Source organism: Drosophila biarmipes, chromosome X, assembly GCF_025231255.1.
Source record: "Drosophila biarmipes strain raj3 chromosome X, RU_DBia_V1.1, whole genome shotgun sequence".
In the NCBI taxonomy this organism is placed as follows: domain Eukaryota; kingdom Metazoa; phylum Arthropoda; class Insecta; order Diptera; family Drosophilidae; genus Drosophila; species Drosophila biarmipes.
Genome location: NC_066611.1, coordinates 9,638,570 through 9,659,498, shown reverse-complemented (window position 1 = coordinate 9,659,498; position 20,929 = coordinate 9,638,570). Strand labels below are relative to the sequence as shown.

Genomic DNA, 20,929 nt, shown 5'->3' with positions numbered 1-20,929 from the left:
TCAAATTTAATTTATAATTTTCAAAAAGTAACTTATCGATGTATCGGGTGCGGGCTCTACCTAGAATTCCCATCGCTCTATCGATAAGATAGGGAACCCAGTGGGTCCCGATTGTTTACACCGTGATCATCTGTTAAAATAATTGCTCAGGGGAATGGAGCTTGATCTATCTAGAGAGGATATGATGAAGGAACTCAAAAAGGTGAGTTCTTTATTCAAGGTAAGCTTTTGGAAAAGTAAAATCTATGGTAACACTGCAGAGGGAGATACACCTGCCCGATATGGAGGGACTGGCGCAGGATCGGCTGGAGGATATCTACCGGAGATTCGTGGTGCCCAGACCCAGGAGAGAGCGGGAACCTCGCGATCGGACTGCCCATCCCCATCCCCATCCCAATCCCATTCCCATGGAAGTAGAACATTTGACGCAGCGCATCAGGTCGGTGGCCATGGTGGGGCAGAAACGACCGCTGCAGGAGAGTCCCAGCGACGACAGCGCCAAGCAAATCAAGATGGACCTGCGGTGACCTCTCGCCGGGAGCCGATAAGGCAACGGGGGCCGCAATCCAATCCTGCTAATCAGTAGGCAAATAATCATTCTCCGAGATGCAACTGCTGCTGCTCCTCCTTTGTGCCCCACTGGTTCTGGGCGACGTGCTGTCCCTGGAACCCGATCTGGACGATATTCAGGTTTGTTTATAAACCAAATTATATGGTAGTGTGATATGGAAAATGTAGTAGACTTCGTAAAGAACTAAACAAGATCATATTATAGGAGCAATTCATAATCTTGATGTCTAAAGACATCATTTTCGTTATATAGTATTATAGGATCAATATGTCTTATGATTCCATACCATAATCTCTATATGTATTTTGTTTCTAATATGACATCTCATATAAAACAAACTTTTCAATCCAACTTTTTTAAAAAATGGTTTCTAAGTCAACATTTTCCGTCATTTCAGTTGACCATCCGGCGGAGTGCCAACCGCGCGGACAAGCTGCAGGTCTTCCAGAGCATCTGGGGCGCCATTCGCTCCGACTTCGCCACGGACACGGACAAGGTTAAGGGCCTGTACAGCCAGCTGGGCCTCTTCATCCGCGACGAGATGCAGTGCACCAGCGGGGCCACGGGTCGGGCCGCCTGTGAGCTGCAGCAGGAGGTGCGTCGCCACCTGAGGAGCCTCATGTCGCAGCGGCTGGCCAATCTGCTGAACGCCGAGGAGAACATCCAGATGTACGGCATGTATATAGCGGCCAGCGTAGAGCCCGCCCTGGTCAGGGACATCCTGGTGCACGCCATCGAGGATGTGTACTTCCATCGGCCACCGGACAGGCTGGTGCAGCAGCTGGAGAAACTCTTCGCGGATCGCGATGAGGTGAGCTTCCGCATGATGATCGAGGCGGAGGTGGTGCTGTTCTGGCGCTATCAGGCCATGCACGACAGCAGCGAGGCGTTCCTCTTCAACATGGCCCACATGGTCAGCAAGATAAGGACCCATTACATGTACGCCAGCGTGGATGCAGGTCTGCAGAAGCGAGTGGAGGGGCTGGCCGAGAGCCTGCCCCCCGTCCTGGCGCTGCTTTTCCATCCGCAGGGCTTCTGCCTGCTGAGCCGTTCCGATCGCGAGTACATATACACCACGATAACGGACGAATGGAACTACGGGCTCAATGGCAGGCAGGTCTTCGCCTGGCACGAGCAGAACTACACCGACTCCGCGGGCCTGATGCGCGCCTTTGTCCAGGAGCAGCACGCCACGCCGGTCTTCACGCTGCGCGGCGAGCTCTTCAAGTGGTACTACTTCGTGGATCCCTCCGAGGGCAACCGGCTGGGGGCCCTGCGCTCCGGCAGTCCCAGTTCGTCGACCAGTTTCTGGACCATCGCCTACGTGGAGGACGCCCTCATCTTCCGGCAGCGCGACCTCACGCTCTGCGCCGCCGAGAAGCACGACAACGAGCGCCGGCTGGTGAAGATGCTGCCCGGGCAGATGCACACGCCTCCATCGGGGGCTTGTCAGTGGCTGCCGATCGACTGCGCTCCGCCGAAGTGAGCGAGATGGCCGTAGTTTGTGAACCTCAATCTCTGCCGAACGGTTTTAGTGGAAGTAAAGACACATGATCTTGTACAATCAATAATTTTGTTTAATTCCTAACCAGTCACGTTGAAAATGGGTTTTAAATGGGTAAGTACAGTGCGTTTCAGTCCAGTCAGAACACGTAAAGAACAAAAAAGTTTAAGAAACTCAGACTTAACGAACAGAAATGCGTTGAACGAAATACGTACATGGTGGGAAGTTGGTGCGAGACAAAACACACTGCGATAGTCTGAACTTAGCCTAATGAGTTTTTGGTTTAGCTGCTGGGCTACTGTAAGGGCTGTTCCTGCTCCAAGAACTCGTCCTCGCTCTCCCCGTCCTCGTCCTCCGACTCGGGAGCGGCCAGTCGATGGCGAAACTGGGAGTTCGGCAGCGGTATGTTGACGCGGTGGCGCGAGCGGTTGAGCAGTCTGCGACCCGCCGACGGACGGTAGTACATGCTGCACTGCAGGAACTCCTCGGGATCCTCCTGCGGCGACGCCTCCATGGACTCCTCAATGGCCCGCGAGTAGTCCTCGATCTCCTCGTCGTCCAGATGCGGTGCTCCATTGGCGAACGAGGCGAAGCGCATGGGATTGCGCAGGTTGCTGATCACAGTCCACTGCTTGCACTCCGGGCTGTTGACGAATTTCCTCAGTTCCGCCAGGGACTTCGAGGTCTCCAGGGCCGTCTGCTGTTGGTACTCCTCCTGGGTGAGCAGTCGTCGCTTGGGGGGAAAGCGGCGGCGGTACATCATCTTGGCATAGCGCACCCACGAGGGGGGGAAATAGTGGGCCACAAAGGCCACCACCATGAGGAAGATCAAGGCGCTAGTGTGCCAGCTGCTGAAGTAGACCAGGACGCCGCCCATCGCCTGCAGCACCCACATGATGATGTTCTGGGAGCGCGGATTCTTGGGCGGGCCAATGCGGTAGCAAATCTGGTGGAATACGAACAAAGGGAGTAAATAGTTATGCTACTCCTAATCCGCACAATAAGTAGGAATTCCCAATTCAATACGCACCAGGAACGAGATCAGCCCGGTGACCACCAGGTACCACACCACATGGTCGCGGTAGGTGAGCAGGATCAGTCGCAGGTTGTCCGCCAGCTGCTTGAGGACATAGAAGCCAATGGTCCAGCCGCCGATCAGGACGCCGTACATCATGGGGCGGCGTGGGAAGAGCTTGGCGGCCAAGTAGATGACCACCAGCAGGGAGGCGCAGATGCCGATGACGACGCCGGCCAGGTAGTAGAACACACTGTTCTTGGCCAGCCGCCGGGCGCTCCAGAAGGCCAGCAGGCCGAGTGAGAACTGGACGAAGCGCCACAGGTCCAACTGGACGGTGTTCAGGATGACGCTGTACGGCTGCCTGGAGGAGATGCCGATGCACTGCTGCTCGAAGGGCGAGAGCTGGATGCGCTGGCGCTTCTGCGAGAACAGGGTGATGCTGAACAGCGAGCGCTGCTCGTTGTAGTGCTCCAGCACCTCCGCCGGCGACTTGCCGCCGTACTGGGCATAGTCCTCGCTGCCGATGGCCAGGACGAACTCCACCGTCTCGAAGAGGTTGAGCACGGAGTGCCGCTTGCCCGGGTAGCAGTAGGTGCGCAGCGTCTTCGATCCGTAGGCGTTCTCCGTCACATTTATGGTGGTGCCGGGCGTCAGGAAAGCGGTGTCCGTGTCCAGGGAAGCCGGAGGCCCCGCCAAGCTCATCGCGGCCATGGCCAGCAGACAGAGTGCCGCCCACTGCATTCTCACTGGTTCTGGTGATAGGGGACCCCTTATCATCGGCAAGTCTGCTGTTAAACCCCGGAAAAGCTCACCTTTTAATTGAAGATTCGGTTTGTTTTGTCTTTGTTGTATTTATTTGCCCCGCAGCGCCGGCGATAACGATTGCGATGACGATGACAAGGCGATAGCTGAGTGCTTATCAAAAGACGTTGAGAATTTTAATGTGAACAGATGTATCGATAAGTATCCAATATGGCGGGAGTGTGTATTGGCTGTCCGGATGGTCTAAAATGGTTAGTGTACGAACTGTAGTGGTGAGTTACGGCAAGGGTTTGTGTACTCGATATCGTGGTGAATTAGTAGTCAAGTGTTCGTTTCTCCGCTATGACATGGTGGATGTATCGGATGCGTCAACCAAGTATCGTGGTGAATTAACAGCAAAGTGAGTCATGTCTCCGCTCAAACCTCAGCCGTGGCATTTTTTAGGCTTTTCTAGACACTGAGTCCGATTTGACGAGGCGCTGAATTCGGTTGTTTGACTTTAACTGCCACTCGCTAATTGGGGCCAATTTGCAAGCAAACACTGTTAAATGCTTAGCCACATTGCAGCAGTGCGAAGTTGCCAGCTCTGATAACGGGATCGCGAAGCAAGCGGCCAGCGGCGCGTTCAAATCGAAACCAAAACGTGTTCACGACTACAAGTGCAGCCGAGTGTGAGGGAGAGCGCGTGCGAGAGCTTGGAGCACAAGGAATCGTAAGTGTGACTGTCATTGCAGAGTGCGTGCAAAGGATTCGGATCGAAGCGAACGTGAATACAAGTGCGCCTCAGCGAAATCACGCAAATTGACCGAAACTCCTGCCCTGAGCCGTTGTTATTGTTGCTCGCACAGGCGCTGACAAACCGGTTTCCAACTGGAACCGCGGCGAACTTCACACGTGCTTACGCACACACACACAGGCGCGCCGAGTCGCTCTTCTTTTATCTGTGTAAACAAACCGCGAGGCGCAATAACAACAAATTAAGCCACTTGATAAGCACCGTCCACTCCAATCAGAAGCGTATTGTGCCCGCGCAACATGTTGCCAGACAGGCACACCCACACGTTCGTATGTACGGACACTGCGAGCCAACTTCGAGCACGACTTCTTATTGGCATTGCTATGTACTCCAGCTTATGTAAATGCCGGCAAACGGCGTGTGTGTGTGTGTGCGTAAAAAACACATGTTGCTTTTGCGGCGTATTTGGTATCTTGGTACCCTGCAATTGTAAAGTCGCAGAGCATATTCGTTGCCGCGAGAGCTTAAATATAAATACCATAATAACAAATTAATAAAATATGTATAAATTATGCATTATAAATCATGATTTGTACTGTCCATATTATCATTTAAATTTAATTTAATTTTCATTTTAAAGGTTGCTCTAAATTTTGGAACTGTACATTTTTAGTTAGATTTTTTGTTTATTTTTTTAAGTACAATATATAAACTTATTTAATGTTGATCAACAAACTAAATAGCTCTAAAACGTTCTGTATGTTTGTAGTTCGATATCTCAAATATTTTATAAAATCAAAAGATCAGTAACATTTTCCTGATAACTATTTGTTAACTTTCTTTTTCAATAATTGAATATAATTTATATATATTTCGAAAAATGCAAAAAGTAACCACCATCAGAGCTTCGAAATCAATGGTACGTTCCTATTTTGGAGCCTTAACTGCGGGTGTTGTGGTTTTCCAGCAATACCTGTCTATTTGCTGGTCGATAGCACAGCTCGTTAATTAAAGTCGTTGAAGAGTCTGTCGCTATCACACACTCGGTCCCCCATTTTGTTTACTCCCTTCCCCTTGGAGTGATATGATGCCCATTCGATATGAACTTAGCTTGTTTATGTTTTCACATGAAATGTGATAGCGGAGAGTATGTATCATATCTCTCCATTTCCAAACAGATTTTTATTGGCAAAAATAATATTTGAATTTGTTTAAAACTCCTTTTAAATGTTCTTGTCTTTGCAGTAAAATATATTTTCTAAAACTTTAAAATATGAGAGTTATTAAAATAGAATGTCTATTTTGAATAGCCCTTTAAATATAAAGACTCATTTTTATAGTTCTTCTTAATTCTATGTTTTTAAGGATTTTATTTTTTAATTTAATTTTATTTTATTTTATTGGATAACATTTTGTTGAGTTTGTATTGCCACAAAAAGCTGTCACGCCTTGAAGCTATGAAAGATTACTAAGCCCTCTGATCTCTGATCTCCGCCAGCAACCCATCCAAGATGTCCTCTGCAAACTGTTTCCTGGCGTTGGAGGACGGCACCGTGATGCCGGGCTACTCCTTTGGCCACGTGCCAGAGGACAAGGCTGGAGGTGGCGTCGGCGGCGAGGTGGTCTTCCAGACGGGCATGGTCGGCTACACGGAGGCGCTGACGGACCGCTCGTACAGCGGCCAGATCCTGGTGCTGACCTACCCCCTGATCGGCAACTACGGCGTTCCGGCTCCGGACGAGGACGAGCACGGCCTGCCGCTGCACTTTGAGTGGATGAAGGGCGTCGTCCAGGCCACCGCCTTGGTGGTCGGCGAGGTGGCCAACGAGGCCTGGCACTGGCGCAAGTGGAAGACTCTGCCCGAGTGGCTGGAAATGCACAAGGTGCCTGGCATCAGTGGCATCGACACCCGTGCCCTGACCAAGAAGCTCAGGGAGCAGGGCAGCCTGCTGGGCAGGATTGTCTACGAGAAGCCGCCGGCCGAGGGGCTGCAGAAGTCCAGTTTCCTGGACCCGAACACCAGGAACCTGGCCTTGGAGTGCAGTGTGAAGGAGCGACGGGTGTACGGGGACCCCCAGGGCAAGGGACCCCGCATCGCCATCCTGGACTGCGGACTGAAGCTCAACCAGCTGCGCTGCCTGCTGCAGCGTGGCGCCTCGGTGACCCTGCTCCCCTGGAGCGCCCGCCTCGAGGAGGAGCAGTTCGACGCCCTCTTTCTGTCCAACGGTCCCGGCGATCCGGAGAGCTGCGACGAGGTCGTCCAACAGGTGAGTCGAAGAGGGATGGGTGTGGAAGCCTGCGTAATTCCAAATGGGGAGTGGGAAGTACCTAGGATGAAATAGGTGACTTGTAGGTACAGAAGCAGCTGCGTTTAGTTGAAGTAAATATTTTTGAAAATTGACTTTTATTCCCATTTTACCACTCATCATTTGGTCATAACTTTCTAAGGAATTCACCAAGTCGACTAACAACAATTCAATTTAAAAATGTTCCTTGGCTTGGTTTATTTCAATATCTTTCAATATTCGATCTTCTAAATCGAATACACATTTTTAAGCATTAGAGACAACATATCAAGGTCGATAAGTATACAGGCGAATGAAACTCTGCGCACTTTTCTTGCACATGGGACAGTTTTTGAACAGCTTCAGTGCTTGGGTCAGGCATTCCCCGCAGAAGATGTGCCCACAAACGGGGGCCATCGGCTCCTCAGGCGGTTCCAAACAGATGGGACACTTGTTGGGGACATTGTTCTCGTCGACCAGTAGCTTGACGATGGGATCTACCTCCTCGTTCAGGTCAACAATGGCTTCCAGCTGCATTCCGTCGGCTGCGCGGCGTGTGCCCTCCGTTTTGATGGGCTTCGAGCCAAAGAGACTTCGCCAGTATGAAAACATTCCACCACGTTTATTATTTACTGCTTTGAAACTGAAACACGCTGTTTATATATAAACGAACAATTCTGAAGTAGGACGCAGGGGTAACTTAAAGTAATTTTTGAATTCAATTATTTGAACTTCCATATCAACATGACCACCTTTGTGTTTTTATTTTTAGGATTATTTTTTGAAATTTGCCGCGCAGATTATTAAGATCTGGCATTTTTCCCAATACTTTATTCGGGCAATATCAGATTCGTTCTTCATGACAAAAATGGTTCATATAGGACCATCCATTAAAAAGTTATAAGTTATAAACAATGAAACCAACGCTAGGTGGCGCTGTTGCGTTCTGTGCCGTATTGGAAAATGTCGCTTTGCTGCTTGCATATCTCCATCTCCTCGCACTCCACACTAGTAGAATATAACAATTGATATATTTAACAATTTACGTTTGACAGAAAAGTTAGGATTAAATATTTCTGAAACCGAAAAATATTGGCTAACAGTAGGATTTGAACCCAGTTTTGTTTTATTAACTTTTTAAGTGCTTTACAATATTGAATTAAAAAATTAGAAGTAATTGATAGTGATTTTTACCTAAGCTATAAACTTTTCAATGTATTATCTAAAGTTCTAAATTGTTGAAATATATAACAATGGTTGTTTTTAAAAAACATTTTGTAGTTAAGATACAAAAGTAACCAACCGAAGTACAAAGCCCTTACTAAAACGATATTATTCCCTCTTTTAAGGTCCGCAAAGTGATCGAGGAGGGCACAAAGCCCGTGTTCGGCATTTGCCTGGGCCACCAGCTGCTGGCGAAGGCCATCGGCTGCTCCACGTACAAGATGAAGTACGGCAATCGGGGCCACAACCTGCCCTGCCTGCACCGCGGAACCGGGCGCTGTCTGATGACCTCGCAGAACCACGGCTACGCCGTCGACCTGGAGCAGCTGCCCGCCGGTTGGTCGGAGCTGTTCGTGAACGCTAACGATGGCACCAACGAGGGCATTGTGCATGCCACCAAGCCGTACTTCTCGGTCCAGTTCCATCCGGAGCATCATGCCGGGCCGCAGGACACGGAGTTCCTGTTCGACGTCTTCCTGGAGAGCATCACCAACAAGGACGTGACCATTCCGCAGCTGATCGAGCAGCGACTGCGTCCCAGCCGGGTCGCCGAAGAACCCGCTCCGGCCAAGCCGCGCAAGGTGCTGATCCTCGGCTCCGGCGGACTGTCCATTGGCCAGGCCGGCGAGTTCGACTACTCCGGCTCGCAGGCCATCAAGGCCATGCGGGAGTCGAACATCCAGACGGTGCTGATCAACCCGAACATAGCCACCGTGCAGACCTCCAAGGGAATGGCCGACAAGTGCTACTTCCTGCCCCTCACTCCGCACTACGTGGAGCAGGTGATCAAGTCGGAGCGGCCGAACGGAGTGCTGCTCACCTTCGGCGGCCAGACGGCGCTCAATTGCGGCGTGGAACTGGAGCGGGCCGGGGTCTTCGCCAAGTACAACGTGCGCATCCTGGGCACGCCCATCCAGTCCATCATCGAGACGGAGGATCGCAAGCTCTTCGCGGACCGGGTGAACGAGATTGGCGAGCAGGTGGCTCCGTCGGAGGCGGTCTACTCGGTGGCGGAGGCCTTGGATGCGGCCAGCCGTCTGGGCTACCCGGTGATGGCTCGGGCCGCCTTCTCGCTGGGCGGTCTGGGCTCCGGCTTTGCCAACAACGAGCAGGAGCTGCAGAGCCTGGCCCAACAGGCCCTGGCCCACTCCAGCCAGCTGATCGTGGACAAATCGCTCAAGGGCTGGAAGGAGGTGGAGTACGAGGTGGTGCGCGATGCCTACGACAACTGCATCACCGTCTGCAACATGGAAAACTTCGATCCGCTGGGCATCCACACCGGCGAGAGCATAGTGGTGGCTCCATCGCAGACCCTCTCGGATCGCGAGTACCAGATGCTCCGCAGCACTGCCCTGAAGGTGATCCGTCACTTTGGCGTCGTGGGTGAGTGCAACATCCAGTACGCCCTGTGCCCCCACTCGGAGCAGTACTACATCATCGAGGTGAATGCCCGGCTGTCGCGCAGCTCCGCCTTGGCAAGCAAGGCCACCGGCTATCCCCTGGCCTATGTGGCCGCCAAGCTGGCCTTGGGCCTGCCCCTGCCGGAGATCAAGAACTCGGTGACGGGCAACACGACGGCCTGCTTCGAGCCCTCGCTGGACTACTGTGTGGTGAAGATTCCGCGCTGGGATCTGGCCAAGTTCGTGCGGGTCAGCAAGCACATCGGCAGCTCCATGAAGAGCGTGGGCGAGGTGATGTCCATCGGGCGCAACTTCGAGGAGGCCTTCCAGAAGGCCCTGCGCATGGTGGACGGCGATGTGCTGGGCTTCGATCCCGACGTGGTCACCCTCGAGCAGGACCAGCTGGCCGAGCAGCTCTCGGAGCCGACGGACCGACGTCCCTTCGTCCTGGCCGCCGCCCTGCAGTCGGGCATGGGCATCCAGGCCCTGCACGATTTGACCAAGATCGACTGCTGGTTTCTGGACAAGCTGGAGAGGATCAACCGTCTGCAGGCCCTGCTCACCCTGACGGGCATTCGCACGGATGCCGCTCTGCTGCTGCAGGCCAAGCGATATGGCTTCTCGGACAAGCAGATAGCCAAGGCCACCAAGAGCACGGAGCTGGCGGTGCGCCACCAGCGCCAGGAGTTCGGCATCCGGCCGCACGTCAAGCAGATCGACACGGTGGCCGGCGAGTGGCCGGCCAGCACGAACTACCTGTACAACACCTACAATGGCAGCGAGCACGACGTGGACTTCCCCGGTGGCCACACCATTGTCGTCGGCTCGGGCGTCTACCGCATCGGATCCTCGGTGGAGTTCGACTGGTGCGCCGTCGGCTGCCTGCGGGAGCTGAGGAAGCTGCAGCGGCCCACCATCATGATCAACTACAATCCGGAGACGGTGTCCACCGACTACGACATGTGCGACCGCCTGTACTTCGAGGAGATCAGCTTCGAGGTGGTCATGGACATCTACGAGATGGAGAACAGCGAGGGCATCATCCTGTCCATGGGCGGCCAGTTGCCCAACAACATAGCCATGGATCTGCACCGTCAGCAGGCCAAGGTGCTGGGCACCTCGCCGGAGTCCATTGACTGCGCCGAGAACCGCTTCAAGTTCTCGCGCATGCTGGACCGGAAGGGCATCCTGCAGCCGCGCTGGAAGGAGCTCACCAACCTGCAGTCGGCCATCGAGTTTTGCGAGGAGGTGGGCTACCCCTGCCTGGTACGGCCATCCTATGTGCTCTCCGGGGCGGCCATGAATGTGGCCTACTCGAACCAGGATCTGGAGACGTACCTCAATGCCGCCTCCGAGGTGAGTCGCGAGCACCCGGTGGTCATCTCGAAGTTCCTCACCGAGGCCAAGGAGATCGATGTGGACGCAGTGGCGGCCGACGGCCGGATCCTCTGCATGGCCGTGTCGGAGCACGTGGAGAACGCCGGAGTGCATTCCGGGGATGCCACGCTGGTCACACCGCCGCAGGATCTGAACGCCGAGACCCTGGAGGCCATCAAGCGCATCACCTGCGACCTGGCCAGCGTGCTGGACGTCACCGGACCCTTCAACATGCAGCTCATTGCCAAGAACAACGAGCTGAAGGTTATCGAGTGCAATGTCCGCGTCTCCAGATCCTTCCCCTTCGTCTCCAAGACGCTGGACCACGACTTTGTGGCCACCGCGACGAGGGCCATCGTGGGACTCGATGTGGAGCCCCTGGACGTGCTTCACGGCGTGGGCAAGGTGGGCGTCAAGGTGCCCCAGTTCAGCTTCTCCCGACTGGCGGGCGCCGATGTCCAGCTGGGCGTGGAGATGGCCTCCACCGGCGAGGTGGCCTGCTTCGGGGACAACCGCTACGAGGCGTACCTCAAGGCCATGATGTCCACGGGCTTCCAGATACCCAAGAACGCCGTGCTGCTCTCCATCGGCAGCTTCAAGGTTCGTTCCCTCTTTAATATCCAAGTCCACCTCTTTATCTCATGAGTAACTTCTTTTTGTGCTCGGTTTTCTGCAGCACAAGATGGAGCTGCTGCCCTCCATCCGGGATCTGGCCAAGATGGGCTACAAGCTGTACGCCTCCATGGGCACCGGTGACTTCTACGCGGAACACGGCGTTGATGTGAGTACCAAAAGAAATGGGAAACTATGGGTAGTCTAATCTTGATCTTTGGGTTCTTATAAGGATCAAGCCATACTTATTTACACTTGGAATGACTTCTTTTATATACATTGTAGTAATGTTTCTGGTCGTATTGTCTTCTTTTTGAAGTATAGAACTGTCTTAAGAATTTAGAATTCAATTCTTATATATGGGTACGACTTTATTATATATATGACCTAGGAATTAGGGTTTATCTTTTGTAATTTGGGATTCTAAGTTCAAACATTTTACACCAGTTAACTATGAACATTTCATATTATATTATATTATTTCGCTAAACTCAAGGAATCCCTCTTCCTATTAAGGGCAAACATTTGAATTAGATTTTAAGTGCCCGTTGGTTCCTTATTATGTTCCTAGGCTGAAGATGTCTACTAACAAAGCTGAGTGGCTCTAATATTTGTTTTTCCTGACATAGTTCCCCTTTGAGTAGTTTTAGTATTTATTCTCCCACACTTACCATGACTTAGTTTACCTTCGGCAAACAAATCCAAGAACACTGTTTTATGGGAAAATTATATTAGCTCGTTACAAGTACAAGGTATACGTATAGGGCCTAAGATTAGAAGGTATTATATAAGTATTTATGGTGAGCTATCGCCGCTCCTATCGCACCCGGGGTTTATCTGTACCAGCATATATATCACTAAGCGACAGGGGCTTAGGCCGTCTGGTATTGTCTTCAGTTGAAGGCGCCCTTGAGCTTCTGCGTGTTGCGCCTGAGGATCTCCCTGAGCTCCTCCCGCCTGGCCTCCGAAGGGGCCACCTTGTGGACCAGCTGCTCCGTCCTGGAGCTCAGCGTCTGCAGCTTATCCGTGTCCAGACTTAGTCTCTGGAGGATTCCGTTCAGCGAGAGGGGTGTTTCCGCTGATTCTGATTTCGACTCCGATTCCTTTTCCGTTTGGGGTTCTACAGGGCCCTCCTTGGACTCCACCCTCTCGTTCTTGGTCTCCCCTATGCGGCTCCTTATTTCCTTCATCAAAGTGCTCCTGATGTCCTCCTCCTGCAGGACCTCTATGGCCTCCGTCTCCTCTGGGTGGTGTCCCCTTAGAATCCCGTTCAGCTTGTGCTTCTCCAGGTGTGGCAGGTGATGCGGCCTGGCCAGCGGATCGGGTGTGTGTATTTGCACCACATGCTCCTGGAACTTGATGGACTTCCTCTGCAGCGGCGGAGAATCATCCTCCGAGAGGGGCGTTCCAGCGGACATGTTTGGCACAGGGGTTCGGGACATGGCCTCCATATCGTTGGCCGCCGCCTGGAGTTCCTGGACGAAGTGCTGGGCCTGCTGGGAGCAACCGAGGTGCTGGTAGAGGCGACACAGTCGCTGACCCTGCTGCAGATAGAGCTGGGCATGCCCACGATTCCCGAAGCGAGTGGCATGGCTCAGCATGGCCAGCAGGTGGTCCAGCAGCAGCTCGAGCAGGTTGCTGCGTCGCAGGATCTCCAGGCCGTTGTTGAGTTGTGGCTTGGCCGTGTCCTGGCCCTTTCCCTCTGGCTGGGAGCGTGTCAGCAGGAGCTGGAGATCCAGGGAGTCCAGGGAGGAGCGCCTCTGTTCCGCCTCCGAGCGCTGCCGCTGCTGCTGGTTGGTGGTGGCCTTCAGGAGCTGCGTTTTCCGGCGCAGCTTTCCGCGCGATCGCTCCTGGTGCTGGGCCAGTCCCAAAAGTCCCCCGGCATCGGTGATCTCCTCCCTTCTCGCTGGCTTCCCCGCGTCCACCTGCTGCTCCGGGAGGTTCTCCGTGGCGGGGAATCCCTGGCGGGGACGCGAGAACTTGCCCCAGCCATGCAGCTCCAGGTAATCCTGACTGAAGAGGTTGTCCAGCAGCCGCTTGTAGTCCAGCTGTGGATAGAAGTCGGGTGCGTGCTGGAGGTTCCTCAGCGCCTGGACGACATGGACGAGTGGTTGCTCCGCAATGCCGGCCATGATGGCGCGCAACTTCATCAGCGCATCCTCGGGAACGTGCTCGAAGAGATTCCGCCGCTCGATGAAGTAGTCGCTCAGGTGCTTCTTGCTCAGGCAGGCGTCGAACGAGCGAATGAATCGCACCAGGCGCTCGCCCAGGAACTCCTCCGGCCAGTCGTTGCTGTGCTGCTCGCACTGCCAAAACAGATGGGCCCTCAGCTGCTCGAGCAGAGCTCCCGGGGATTGGCCAGACGGGCCCGAGGATGGGGACTTGCCCTCCACAAAGGTCTTGACCAGCAGCTTCATCAGCTGGAACACTTTCAGCTGCATGGGCGTCAGGCAGTGCCGCTCGAGAAACTGCTCCGCCTGCGGGAAGACAATGCGCCACTCCAGCTCCCTGAAGGGATTCCTCGAGTGCTTCGGCGCATAGCCCACCGGAACGACGTGAAAGCCGAAGGATCGGATGCGTTTCCTCATCTGCTCCGTGGGCCACTGGAACTCCTCGGCGGTGTGGAGATTGGTCAGCCGCGGTCGAGCCCTAAGCCAGAACTCAAAGGCGCAATCTGGCCAGGAGTGGGGCACATGGATGGCGGGCACCAGCTCCTCGTGAGCGGTGTAAACACTGCAGCCTCGATACGAACCGGCGGCCAGTTGGGACTGTCCAATGCCCAGCTGGGTGGCCAGATGGTGGCGCAGCACCTCCCCGAAGTACAGCATAAACTGCTGCGAGCTGAGGTAGCACTGCTGCAGTTGCTCCACATGGCACTGCCGAAGCACCTCCACGGTCTCATAGCCAGCCGGTGGGTACTTGCGACCCCCCGGACTCCTCTCAGCTCCCTCCTCCTCGTCTTCGCTGCTGGAGGAGGTGGCGGAGGAGGAGTCCTCGTCGTCGGTCTGCTCCAGCCAAGGAGGCATGCAGTTGGCCAAACGAAGGATGCAGCTCTCCGGCAGCACATTCCGCTGGAAATCAAACTGCCGACCAAGACGCAGCTCGTCTAGCGGCCGCGGAGTATTTAACCTGGCCAAGTACACGTAGTCGTAGTGACCCGAGCTGTAGCCCGAGGATGACGAGCTGGAGGAGGATGACCCAACGTCGCCGTAGATGCACTCCTCATCGCTGGCAATGGGCAGTGGCGAGCTGGAGCTGCTGCAGCTCGCCGCCGGGATTGGGAATTGCTCGCGCAGCTTGAGGCGCACATAGCCCATCCACCTGGTCTGCTCCATCAACTGGAAGACTTCGGAGGAGCTGGGCGTGGTCCGGTAGTAGTCCGTCTCGAGGAGCACCTTGCACAGCGCCGCCACGGTGTCGTAGGTGGCATCGTGGGGTCGGGCCACGTCCACGTTCTCGAACACTACGTAGGTGACGGGTTTCTGGAGGGGATGGGGCGGGATCTTGGAGGATCTGAGAAATAAAAAAATCGAGATGTTAGGATTGAAAATAAAAAAAGCCATGATACAAATTCAAAAGATTCGGTAATAATAGCATAAAGGTCAAGACTTAGAATGTACTTTATGGAAACTATAGCTATAGGTTAAAGATAATGTAGAAAGGAAAACCAACTCAAGGAACTGAAGATTTTAAAGAGGAATATTCTAGCTTTAACATTTTTTTTAATTTTATATCCATAACAATATGGAATGGTGCAACAAAAAATTAAGGAGGTGCAAAAAACGTGAAAGGTAAGGGACACTTTTAAGTAAAAAAGTTCTTAATATTATAAAAGAATTTAACTTAAAACATTTTAGTTTAAGAAGAACCTCTACGATTTAAAGACGAATAAAACATTTAATAAAAATTACAAGGGACAAATTAAGAAAAGAAAAATACCAAATATAAAGGACACTTTTAAGTAGAATAGTTCCTAAAATATAAAGGGAAAGTTAGATGGTATCACGAAAATACAAAGAGAAAGATATTTAGTGAAATCGATCTTCAGCCACTCCTGATTAAATATATTGAAATGTTTTTGAAAATGGAAATAGAACCCTAAAAAACAATGTCACAATAATTTAATATTAACTAAAAAGGAGATTCTATAAAATATACTAAAAAATCGGAGGAGCAGCGGGTACTCACGCCGGCTTGAAGAGCAGGTTCCTGGCGACGGCCGCATCGATGGCGTTGCTCTGCAGCAGGCTGTGCTCGGCCAGCTGCTCGGCGGAGCAGTTGCGTCGCCTGGCCAGGATTTGGGCATCGACCACGGCCATCTCGGCCTCGAAGTGCCCGAAGAACTGTACACCGAGGAGCAGTTGGTTCAGCAGGAAGGTGTGCAGCTCGCGGTCCAGCTGGCGCAGCGTCTTCTCCTCCACGGTCCGCTGCAGCTCCTCCCGCTGCTGCTCCAGCGTCCTGGCATACAGGGCGCTCATGTACTCGGTGGCACTGCTGCCATTGCTGCCGCCCAGCAGACGCAGTTGCAGGGCGAGATCGGGATGCGTTTTTGCGCTGAGGCGACGCCTTTGAATGGAACCCCCACGAGCCAAGGAAGCGGGTCGTCCACCTGTGCCGGATCCCGAGCCGGAGCCCCGCTTCCGACGACGCTTGCGGGCATTGCGTTTCTGGAGCTTCTGCAGCTGGCGCGCACGCTTCTCCTCCTGGCGCCGCCGCCTCTGCAGGCGCTGGGCGGGAATGCCCGCCTGGAGGGCATTGGGCGTGGCACTCGCATCCACTTGCTCGGGTCGCGACCAGGAGCAGCCCATGGTCGGTGATCGGCGATCGACGATTCGTGACTGAAGTCCGTGCTCTTGTGTTGCCGCCCCGGCTGATAAAGGTGTGCAATCTGCGATCGGAGTTCCACCAATCGCCTATTAATGACTCTGGCAATCGAAGTGATAACATCGCGACCGACTCTTCCGGCTGGCCACCGCCTCCTGCTCCTCCTCCGAGCCGGTTCCTGGTACTGTCGGCGAGAACGGAATTGGTTTCCACTTCACTGTGCTGCGGAAGCGCGCAAAAAGTCAAGGGGACTTCGAAGTAGATCTTGAGATCTACTATCTGCAATGGGAAATATGAAACTTGGGAAATAAAAAAACTTCCCTTTATTTATATTTCAAAAAATAATATGTTGTATATATAAGTGCTAGATGCACTTTTTTGATCTTATGTTAAATCTTTCTTTATAATTTTAGCTTAAATGTTTGATTTAAATAATCGTTTAACATATTTGAAAAAATAGTGTCTAAAAACTCCTGTAGCTTATATTGATACAATTTAGGATCTTTGATTGGACATGTATTAAATCCTCATATTATAATCCCTAAAAAGTCCTGATATAAAATCATGGTATTATTCTCTATAAATCATGATTTAAATCTTCCAGTTTTTAAAAATTTTTTTTCCAAAATATGATGTGTTAAACTCTGATCATAAATTCTAATAGGTAGTTATTAATTATTAAAATACATTTATCCTTGAGTTCAACAAGTTTCAAATAAATAATAATACAAATATTTACATTATCGAAGATCTCGAAGACTTATATGTCATAAGATCATTATTTTCATTATTAATTTTGATTTAAGATGACTATTTTTATTATTAATTTTTATTTAAGATGAATTTTTTTATTATTAATCTTTATTCAAGATGATTATTTTTATTTTTAATTTTCATTCCATGAGATGAATTTAGCGTCTTGTAAAATATTGTTGATACTTGCCCCACTGTGCCATTGTAATGGCCTGTTGTTCTATTGTCTTCAATGTAGACATGGAAGATCCATAAATAGTAATTCCTTTATAGTGTGTTCTGGGCAAACAATTGATTGAAGTTGAAGTTGATGGTGATGGTGGTGACGATCGGGTTGACGATGATACATTCACACGTGGCCTTGGCGGTGGCTCCCTGATAAGGCTCTTAACTCAACATTTGCGTTTTGCCCTTGCAGGTGGAATCTGTGCAGTGGACGTTCGACAAGACGACGCCCGACGACATCAACGGGGAGCTGCGGCACCTGGCCGAGTTCCTGGCCAACAAGCAGTTCGACCTGGTCATCAACCTGCCCATGAGCGGCGGGGGCGCCCGGCGGTGAGTGCCACTCTTTTGTTGACTCTGTCCCCCCGATAAGCTAATGCAGTCGATCGCTTGGAGTGGCCGGTAGTCCGGGGATCCGCTCAAGACTTGAGACTTAGGCCCGCAAATAGACTGCAAATAAAACACTCTTTGGAGCTTTTTTGCGAGAAATTGAAGTCCTCTTAGATAGGAATGGGTTTACCTGGTTTATTTTATAAGAGCTTTTAAAATGTTAGTCAGTTTGCAAGTGTTTTTATTTGCTGAGTCAAGAAAAACCCTATATTTATCATGAATTAGGTCTTCTCTTCTTGGAATATTTTTTTCCCATTAAACCTTTAGTATACAATTTAATGCCTTGATATTATTTCGGAGCTTTCTCCCTCTTAGCTCTTTTAAGTTACTGAATGTCGAAAATGTAATATTTAATTATTACTAGCCCATTGCCAATAAAACAAATGATTATTCTTTATCGAAAACCCTTTATTAGCTTTAAGTGAGTTGGAAGTAACATATAATAATATTAAATATCGTTGTTGCAGCGTCTCCTCCTTCATGACCCATGGCTACCGCACCCGCCGCCTGGCCGTGGACTACTCCATTCCGCTGGTAACCGACGTGAAGTGCACCAAGCTGCTGGTGGAGTCGATGCGCATGACCGGCGGCAAGCCGGCGATGAAGACGCACACGGATTGCATGACCTCGCGGAGGATCGTCAAGCTGCCCGGCTTCATCGATGTGCATGTGCACCTACGAGAGCCGGGGGCCACGCACAAGGAGGACTTCGCCAGCGGCACTGCAGCCGCCTTGGCGGGCGGCGTGACCCTGGTGTGCGCCATGCCCAACACGAATCCCTCGATCGTGGACAGGGAGACGTTCTCGCAGTTCCAGGAGCTGGCCAAGGCCGGAGCCCGCTGCGACTACGCCCTGTACGTGGGCGCCTCGGACGGCAATTGGGCGCAGGTCAACGAGCTGGCCAGCCAGGCGTGCGGCCTGAAGATGTACCTGAACGACACCTTCGGCACCCTGAAGCTGAGCGACATGACCACCTGGCAGAGGCACCTCGCCCACTGGCCCAAGCGGGCTCCGATTGTCTGCCATGCGGAGAAGCAGAGCACAGCGGCCGTGATCCTGCTGGCCCATCTGCTGGACCGTCCCGTTCACATTTGCCATGTGGCGCGCAAGGAAGAGATCCAGCTGATCCGGGCCGCCAAGGAGAAGGGCATTAAGGTGACCTGCGAGGTGTGTCCGCATCACTTGTTCCTCAGCACCAAGGACGTGGAGCGTCTGGGTCACGGAATGTCCGAGGTAAGGCCGCTGCTCTGCTCGCCCGAGGATCAGGAGGCCCTGTGGGAGCACATGGAGTACATCGATGTCTTTGCCACCGACCATGCCCCGCACACGCTGGCCGAGAAGCGCTCGGAGCGTCCGCCTCCCGGATTTCCGGGCGTGGAGACCATACTGCCGCTTCTCCTCCAGGCCGTCCACGAGGGTCGCCTGACGCTGGAGGACATCAAGCGGAAGTTCCATCGCAATCCGCGGACCATCTTCAATCTGCCCGAGCAGGCGCACACCTATGTGGAGGTGGACCTGGACGAGGAGTGGACCATAACGGGCGCCGAGATGAAGAGCAAGTCCGGCTGGACGCCCTTCGAGGGCACCAAGGTGAAGGGACGCGTCCACCGCGTGGTCCTGCGCGGCGAGGTGGCCTTCATCGACGGCCAGGTGCTGGTGCAGCCAGGCTTCGGCTTGAATGTGCGCTCCAAGCCGGGACAATTGCAGTCGGAGGCGGGACAACCGGATCTGCTGCCCAGCGACAGCGATGCCAATGACACCTTTGCCCGCCTGCTGACCGCCGAGGGAGGGGCCGCCGTCCAAGGCTCCTCCTCGGCCAAGGTGCACTTTGTGGACGGCGCCAACTTCCTGCGTCCCACATCGCCGGCCCCACGCGTGCGCCTGGACTCCACCAGCAACACGGCGCTGCGGGAGTACCTGCAGCGCAGCTCCAGCCCCAATCCGGTGGCCCATTCGCTGGTGGGCAAGCACATCCTGTCCGTCGATATGTTCAACAAGGAGCATCTCAACGACATCTTCAACCTGGCCCAGCTGCTCAAGTCGCGCGTGACGAAGGATCGTCCCGTGGACGAGCTGCTGCGCGGCAAGATCATGGCCAGCGTCTTCTACGAGGTCAGCACGCGGACGCAGTGCAGCTTCGCCGCCGCCATGCTGCGTCTGGGCGGCCGGGTGATCAGCATGGACCAGATTACGTCGTCGGTGAAGAAAGGCGAGAGCCTGGAGGATAGCATCAAGGTGATGGGCAGCTATGCGGACGTCATGGTGCTGCGTCATCCCCATCCCGGAGCTGTGGCGGTGAGTAGATGGTTGGGGGTTTATTATATCTTTATAGTAACCTTCGTGGATTCGCCAACAGCGCGCCGCCACCTTCTGCCGGAAGCCACTTATCAACGCCGGCGATGGCATCGGGGAGCATCCCACGCAGGCGCTGCTGGACATCTTCACCATCCGCGAGGAGATCGGCACCGTCAACGGCCTGACCATCACCATGGCGGGTGACCTGAAGAACGGACGCACCGTGCACTCGCTGGCCCGCCTGCTGACCCTCTACAACGTGACCCTGCAGTACGTGGCGCCCAACAGCCTGCAGATGCCCCACGAGATCACGCAGTTCGTGCATCAGCGCGGCATCAAGCAGATCTTCGCCACCAGTTTAAAGGAGGTGCTGCCCACCACCGATGTGCTCTACATGACTCGCATCCAGCGGGAGCGATTCGACAGCGAGTCGGAGTACCAAAAGGTGAGAGTGGAGCACTGGAATGCTAGCATTTTTTTTATCTTAATGTGGTTACCTTCCTCCGCAGTGCTGTGGCCACCTGGTGGTGACGCCCGAGCTGATGACGCTGGCCAAGAAGCGCTCGATCGTGCTGCACCCGCTGCCGCGTCTGGACGAGATCAGTCGCGACTTCGACTCGGACCCGAGGGCCGCCTACTTCCGCCAGGCGGAGTACGGCATGTACATCCGGATGGCCCTGCTGGCCATGGTCGTGGGCGGCCGCAACACGGCGCTCTAGAGGATCTCGGCCCGGAAAACCCGCTCTCTGTCTTGACTCGCAAAACTTTTTTTTCTAAACAATCTTTTTTACTACACATGTATGTGCGTCGTGGCATACGAATATAATATTCCATTTGGTTAATCTGCATTTGGTTATCTGCGTAATGGGAGTTGAAACCTGGACAAATTGGCTTGATTTTTGGCATGTATAAAAATAAATGGCTGATTGTTGCTATGGTATATCGGCTCAGAT

General features: G+C 52.9%; 6 protein-coding genes across 8 annotated transcripts in view; 4 read left to right on the top strand and 2 right to left on the bottom strand.

Moving 5' to 3' along the window:
• LOC108023986 (serine protease SP24D) overlaps positions 1-20,929 on the top strand; it is a 101,399-nt gene that overhangs the window by 22,527 nt on the left and 57,943 nt on the right. The window lies entirely within an intron of this gene.
• On the top strand, positions 92-527 carry LOC108024039 (uncharacterized). Its single transcript, XM_017093813.3, has 2 exons — positions 92-202; positions 261-527. Exons 1-2 carry the CDS (start codon positions 155-157, stop codon positions 525-527), a joined length of 315 nt encoding a protein of 104 aa, XP_016949302.1. The 5' UTR covers positions 92-154.
• On the top strand, positions 507-2,142 carry LOC108024038 (uncharacterized). The gene is made up of 2 exons (XM_017093812.3): positions 507-690; positions 969-2,142. Exons 1-2 carry the CDS (start codon positions 607-609, stop codon positions 2,055-2,057), a joined length of 1,173 nt encoding a protein of 390 aa, XP_016949301.1. The 5' UTR covers positions 507-606; the 3' UTR covers positions 2,058-2,142.
• LOC108024037 (nuclear envelope integral membrane protein 1) lies at positions 2,128-4,330 on the bottom strand. 2 transcript variants are annotated; one of them, XM_017093811.3, is made up of 3 exons: positions 3,906-4,330; positions 3,106-3,845; positions 2,128-3,021 (listed from the first exon to the last, which is right to left on the bottom strand). In XM_017093811.3, exons 2-3 carry the CDS (start codon positions 3,832-3,834, stop codon positions 2,371-2,373), a joined length of 1,380 nt encoding a protein of 459 aa, XP_016949300.1. In that variant the 5' UTR covers positions 3,835-3,845; positions 3,906-4,330; the 3' UTR covers positions 2,128-2,370. The 2 variants fall into 2 exon arrangements, with proteins under 2 accessions (XP_016949300.1, XP_050743764.1); XM_050887807.1 differs by having other exon boundaries at positions 3,106-4,330.
• LOC108023936 (CAD protein) lies at positions 4,425-20,818 on the top strand. Of its 2 annotated transcripts, none has more exons than XM_017093623.3 (8): positions 4,425-4,567; positions 6,090-6,858; positions 8,226-11,477; positions 11,554-11,658; positions 17,485-17,624; positions 18,149-19,976; positions 20,038-20,421; positions 20,486-20,818. In XM_017093623.3, the coding sequence occupies exons 2-8, from the start codon at positions 6,103-6,105 to the stop codon at positions 20,693-20,695; spliced, it is 6,675 nt and encodes a 2,224-aa protein (XP_016949112.1). In that variant the 5' UTR covers positions 4,425-4,567; positions 6,090-6,102; the 3' UTR covers positions 20,696-20,818. The 2 variants fall into 2 exon arrangements, with proteins under 2 accessions (XP_016949112.1, XP_050743699.1); XM_050887742.1 differs by lacking the exon at positions 4,425-4,567 and adding an exon at positions 4,590-4,631.
• Positions 12,203-16,381, bottom strand: LOC108023937 (uncharacterized). The gene is made up of 2 exons (XM_017093624.3): positions 15,678-16,381; positions 12,203-15,002 (listed from the first exon to the last, which is right to left on the bottom strand). The coding sequence occupies exons 1-2, from the start codon at positions 16,295-16,297 to the stop codon at positions 12,383-12,385; spliced, it is 3,240 nt and encodes a 1,079-aa protein (XP_016949113.1). The 5' UTR covers positions 16,298-16,381; the 3' UTR covers positions 12,203-12,382.

What these genes read in the sequence shown, in the direction of transcription:
- LOC108024039 (XM_017093813.3), top strand. Translation starts at nt 155, where the DNA reads ATGGAGCTTGATCTATCTAGAGAGGATATGATGAAGGAACTCAAAAAG. An exon ending in TGATGAAGGAACTCAAAAAG is followed by an intron (nt 203 to 260) that starts GTGAGTTCTTTA and finishes GTAACACTGCAG; the next exon opens with AGGGAGATACACCTGCCCGA.
- LOC108024038 (XM_017093812.3), top strand. Translation starts at nt 607, where the DNA reads ATGCAACTGCTGCTGCTCCTCCTTTGTGCCCCACTGGTTCTGGGCGAC. An exon ending in CCGATCTGGACGATATTCAG is followed by an intron (nt 691 to 968) that starts GTTTGTTTATAA and finishes CCGTCATTTCAG; the next exon opens with TTGACCATCCGGCGGAGTGC.
- LOC108024037 (XM_050887807.1), bottom strand. Translation starts at nt 3,870, where the DNA reads ATGATAAGGGGTCCCCTATCACCAGAACCAGTGAGAATGCAGTGGGCG. An exon ending in CCGGGCTGATCTCGTTCCTG is followed by an intron (nt 3,022 to 3,105) that starts GTGCGTATTGAA and finishes GTATTCCACCAG; the next exon opens with ATTTGCTACCGCATTGGCCC.
- LOC108023936 (XM_017093623.3), top strand. Translation starts at nt 6,103, where the DNA reads ATGTCCTCTGCAAACTGTTTCCTGGCGTTGGAGGACGGCACCGTGATG. An exon ending in ACGCGGAACACGGCGTTGAT is followed by an intron (nt 11,659 to 17,484) that starts GTGAGTACCAAA and finishes TTGCCCTTGCAG; the next exon opens with GTGGAATCTGTGCAGTGGAC. An exon ending in GCGAGTCGGAGTACCAAAAG is followed by an intron (nt 20,422 to 20,485) that starts GTGAGAGTGGAG and finishes CTTCCTCCGCAG; the next exon opens with TGCTGTGGCCACCTGGTGGT.
- LOC108023937 (XM_017093624.3), bottom strand. Translation starts at nt 16,297, where the DNA reads ATGGGCTGCTCCTGGTCGCGACCCGAGCAAGTGGATGCGAGTGCCACG. An exon ending in AACCTGCTCTTCAAGCCGGC is followed by an intron (nt 15,003 to 15,677) that starts GTGAGTACCCGC and finishes TTTATTTCTCAG; the next exon opens with ATCCTCCAAGATCCCGCCCC.